The 5,000-nt window shown below is 43.2% G+C and overlaps 1 protein-coding gene across 1 annotated transcript in view; it reads left to right on the plus strand.

Annotated features, from left to right (window-relative positions):
- gnai1 (guanine nucleotide binding protein (G protein), alpha inhibiting activity polypeptide 1) overlaps positions 1-5,000 on the plus strand; it is a 15,838-nt gene that overhangs the window by 3,333 nt on the left and 7,505 nt on the right. Inside the window, exon 2 of the mRNA XM_053508609.1 lies at positions 3,960-4,002. Coding sequence (XP_053364584.1) covers positions 3,960-4,002 — 43 coding nt within the window. The remainder of the gene's footprint in view (positions 1-3,959; positions 4,003-5,000) is intronic.

Raw genomic sequence — 5,000 nt, forward strand, 5'->3', positions numbered from 1 at the left:
CACACAGACCATACATACACTATACACACTACACTGTATATACACACACACCATACATACACTATACACACACACACACACACACACACCATACATACACTACTTTCATGTTACATACACACAGAAATATACACACATTCACAAATACACAGTAAACAAACTGCACATAATTTGGCATAAGGTTTTTTTTTTTTCTCACATACACACACACTTGGATATGTGCAAGACAGTGAGGGCAGAACTGGTACTGTATAACACCGATTCACACACACACTGAGAAATGAAACAGATGCGTACACACACACAGCCAGCGGAGACTATAGTAACACCTATCAGTGTTTTCATCACCGTCTTACTCTTGTTCTCTGACAATGTTGGGAATGTTTTACATTTTCGAAGTTCATTTATGCAATGACAAGGGGTGTGTGAGTGTGTGTGTGTGAGTGTGTGTGTGTGAGAGAGAGAGAGAGAGAGATTTTTCTGGTCTGACCTGTTCACTGCGTAAAGAGACACGCGCACATGCGTGCACACACACACCTCACTAAATGCAAACATGATGCTGAACCTCTTGTTGCATTGTGACCACATATGCGTAACCCAGCTGTTTCCCCTCTTACACACACACACACACACACACACACACACACACACACACACACACAGTGTTGCACAACAGTCTCCGGAAGTGGGTTTCATTAGTGCTTAGCGTTGCACAGTAAAACTCATGGAAGTGTGTGTGTGTCAACAGTCTGGTTTTCAGTGTGTGATTTAAAAAAATATATAATAATTTTCCTTTTTTCCTTTTTTTTTTTTTTGCTAAAGAGATTTTGTAAAACACAGCTTCAGGAAACAGATTAGCATATATTTGTGTTAACGTTACGAAATATCTTATAAAGAGTGTGTGTGTGTGTGTGTGTGTGTGCGCGCATGTTTGTATGTATGTATACAGTACCCGTTAAAAGTTTAGACACACCTTCTTCTTCAGCATTTTTTCTTTATATTTATTAGTTTTTTCTCATTGTATATTAATTCTGAAGACACTGAAATTCTGGCAAAACAAATATGAAATGATCTGTAAACAAAAATGAGTTTGCTTTGATGATGGTTTGTACACTCCTGGCGTTCTCTCATGAGGTCATCCATCTCCTGGACTGGTTTTCCACCAGTGTTGAAGGAGTTTATAGAGGTGTTGAGTGCAGGGTTATCTGCTTCTCCTTCACTCTCTGCTCCAACTCATCCTGAAACATCTCAGCAGGATATTAGATCAGGAGACACTGGGGGCCAGTCGTGCTGGGAATCGCCAGTCGTTATCACTACCGTACCGTTACCGTATCACGATCCCCAGCTTAAAACTGTGATTCTGTAACTATCGTGATTTTATAAACATCCTAATTCTATATTATCTTATATTATCTACTATATATTATAAATATGTAATATTACTGTATTTTCCTCTGATTTTGTTATAAGTTTTATGAGAAATGAAATGTAGTGTATTCATTTTTTTTTTTTTTTACTTAAAATCCATTTAAACAATACAAATTTATTTAAAATAAAAGACTTTAACATTTAACTTCTAATTTAACTCCTAACTGTAAATAAAAGAAAAAGCTACATTGTAACTAAGCAGCGTGTCTTCTGCCATCATTATAATTTCTAAAGAAACTTATTACAAATAATTCACTTCTACCACAAAGGGATGTCTTAGTGCGAATGATTGACCCGTAGGATTATAACTGCAACGCTTTACCGCCTCAAAAACCTCCAAAGTCTGTGGCTGCAGGCACGTGCGGCTTCTAACACGTGAGATTTCCTACTACTTAGCGCTGGAGCCTCACACTAGGTCACGTGATCCAACGTCTCTCTCGTTCCTGGACAAATAGACCTTACATAACCTACAGGTGTGTTTGGCGTCGCCGTCCTTTCGGAAGACAAATGTTGGTCCCACTGAGTGCAAACTTGGCTTGGCATGTCATGTCCCAGCAGGACGCCGAGGTAGCCATGCTGGTTAAGTGTGACATCAGTTTGAACTCTATTGTCACTAATGGAGCACCTTCACGCCATCACACGTCCTCCTCCATGGGGAACCACACATTCAGGAGCAGTCTCTGTGTCCACCCTCACTATGTCCAACAAAGACACCAGAAATCTCACATTTGGACTCTTCAGTCTGAAAGACCGTTGTCCACTGAGGTAATGTCCATTGTCCACTGAGGTAATGTCCATTGTCCACTGGTCCCTGGTCAGTCTAATAAACCCAATCCAGATGTAGCTCTCGCTCTTCCTGAGTGGTTTTAGCGACTGCACTTCCATCAGTCAGACCAACGACGTGCTCCTGATTTCTAGAACTAAAACGTCTCGTTAAAACCTGTTGAAATCCATAAACCATCTTCAGAAACGACTTGACTAGAACTTCTGTGGAAAATCCTGAGGTGATTTATTCTTCGAGTACCTCAGATTACCTCAAGTGCAGGACCCTGATTTTGTGTTAGTGTGTGTGTGTGTGTTTTAAGGTGTGAGAGAAAGTGGTGTGTGTGTGGGCGGGTGTTTTTGGGAGGATTGGGCTTCTAGAAAGCCTTTGATGTGTTTCTCTTTCTCTTGATGTCCTCAAGATGGATGAGAGATGAAAGTCTGCTGTAAATCTCTCTCTCTCTCTCTCACACACACACACACACACACACACACACACACACACACTACTGTCTAGCCTCAGTAGATGCACTGCCTCTGAGCAGGACAGTGTGTGTGTGTGTGTGTGAGAGAGGCATAATTAAGCTAATGACTCGTCTCTCTCGCTCTGTGTGTGTGTGTGTGTGTGTGTGTGTGTGTGTGTGTGTGTGAAACAGTAATATGTAGCGTCCAGTGTTAGCGGTTAGCGTAGAGGAAACTGAGCCTCAGAGTGAAGTGTCCTCAGGTAACAGGTGAAACAGGTGAGATCCAGTAACAAGGCCTGCTGCTGTGGCAACTGTGTGTGTGTGTGTGTGTGTGTGTGTGTGTGTGTGTGTGTGTGTGTGAGAACATTTCATTTCGCAATCAGAGAGCAGCAGGCAGACTGACAGCATGACCTCTAGAGGGACTGGAAAGAGGAAACACACACACACACACACACACACACACACACACACACACACACACACACACACACAGAGAGCATTGTTTTGTTTAGTTTTTTTGTCTACCCGACTCTACATCTGTGTGTGTGTTTTATTTTTCACACTGTGTTCATTAAAGGGATGTTGGGAATGTCTCTGTCTCTCTACCCATCCATCTCTCTCTATCTGTCTTTCCATCTCTCTTCCTTTATTTTTCTCTCTCTGTTACTCTGTCCTTTTTTCCTCCATCTGTCTGTATTTCTGTTCATCTCTCTCTCTCTCTGTTAGTCTCCTCCCGTCCTTCTTTATCTCCATCTGTCTCTCTTTCTGTTTCTCTGTTTATTCGTCTTTATCCATGTCCAGGCTTGCCCGCGTGTCTCTCTCTCTCTTGTTTTCTCTCTCCATTTCTTTACCTCTCTCTGTCCACCTGTCTCTCTTTCCACCTGCTTGCCCTTCTCTCTCCCTCTCTCCCTCCCTCCCTCTCTGATTATCTGTCTTGTCATGTTTTTCCTGTCTTTTCATTTGTCTCTTGATTTAGCTGTCTCACTCTCTGCCTGTCTTCTTATCCATCTGTCCTGATCTGTGTCCATGTCCTCTCATATCTCTCCTTATAATCTCTCTTTCTCTCTCTCTCTCTCTCGGTTCCTTACAGGAAGTAGCACTGTCACGTCTTTTTTCCATTTATCTCTCCTGTCTCTTTCTTTATCCCCAACTCATCTGTCTCTCATCTTGCCCCCCCCTCTCTGGCTCTGGAGTTGATGATCAGTAGAATATAAAGAGTGAAGGTGAAGTAGGAGTTGATTGTTGACCTGTCTCACACTTGTGTCTCTGTCTCTCTCTCTCTCTGTCTGTCTGTCTGTCTCTCAGGAGCGGGGGAGTCCGGGAAGAGCACAATAGTCAAGCAGATGAAGTAAGTGTGTATGGAACGTCTCAGCAGTGTGTTTCACCTCACTGTCACTCCTCACGCAATACTAGGGGCGGGGCCATGTGAAGGTTCGCCATGTGACTGGTTACCACGGTAACAATACACATAACATGCCGGTCTCAGGACCACGTGTACGTGTGAAACCAGACCTGCGGAGATAAGGTGTAGAGGACACATGTACACCTGTCTCACTCTCGGTCTCTGATTGGTCCTCGCTTTCTAATTTGCATAAACTCCGCCCACTTGGCCAGATTACATTATAAATGAATGTCGTCCAGGTGCTCGCTCGGGGTCGCCTAACTGCTGTGTGTGTGTGTGTGTGTGTGTGTGTGTGTGTGGTCGATACACTGTCTCTGTTGCTCAGTGTGCACGTCACTCTCCACCTGTCTCACTCTCTCCACCTGTCTCACTCTCTCCACCTGTCTCACTCTCTTCATCTTTCTCTCACCGTCATTTTGTCCCTGTCTTGCTGTTGCGTGCCCTTTCCCCATCTGTCTCACTCTTTCCTCTGCCTCCCTTAATTCATGTGTCTTTGTCCTGCTGTCTCTCTCTCTGTTTGTGACTTTCCCCTTCTGTCCATACCTTTCTCTTTCTTTCCTTTCTTCTTGTCTTGCTAACTGCTCCCTCCATCTTTCTTTCCACTTTTTTCTTCTGCCCTTGTGTCTTTCTCTATGTACCTGATTCTTTTTGTGTTTCTCTGTCTACCTCTCTCTCTTTCTCTCTGTCCTTGAGTCTTTTCCTGTCTCCTTCACTCCGCCCATCTTTTTTCTTATTTCATTCTCTCTCTCTCTTCGACTGCATCTCTTTGCATCAGTTTCTCGTTCCACTCATTAGTGTGTCTGTCTCTCACTCCATTTCCTTTTCCATCTCTTCCTCTCTTGCACACGCCATGTTAATTTATTGTGTGTGTGTGTGTGTGTGTGTGCATTATAAAACAGATTCTCATATCTTTTTTAAAAATAATAAGAGCTGTCTCTCTCTGT

Source organism: Clarias gariepinus, chromosome 12, assembly GCF_024256425.1.
Source record: "Clarias gariepinus isolate MV-2021 ecotype Netherlands chromosome 12, CGAR_prim_01v2, whole genome shotgun sequence".
Lineage (NCBI taxonomy): Eukaryota > Metazoa > Chordata > Actinopteri > Siluriformes > Clariidae > Clarias > Clarias gariepinus.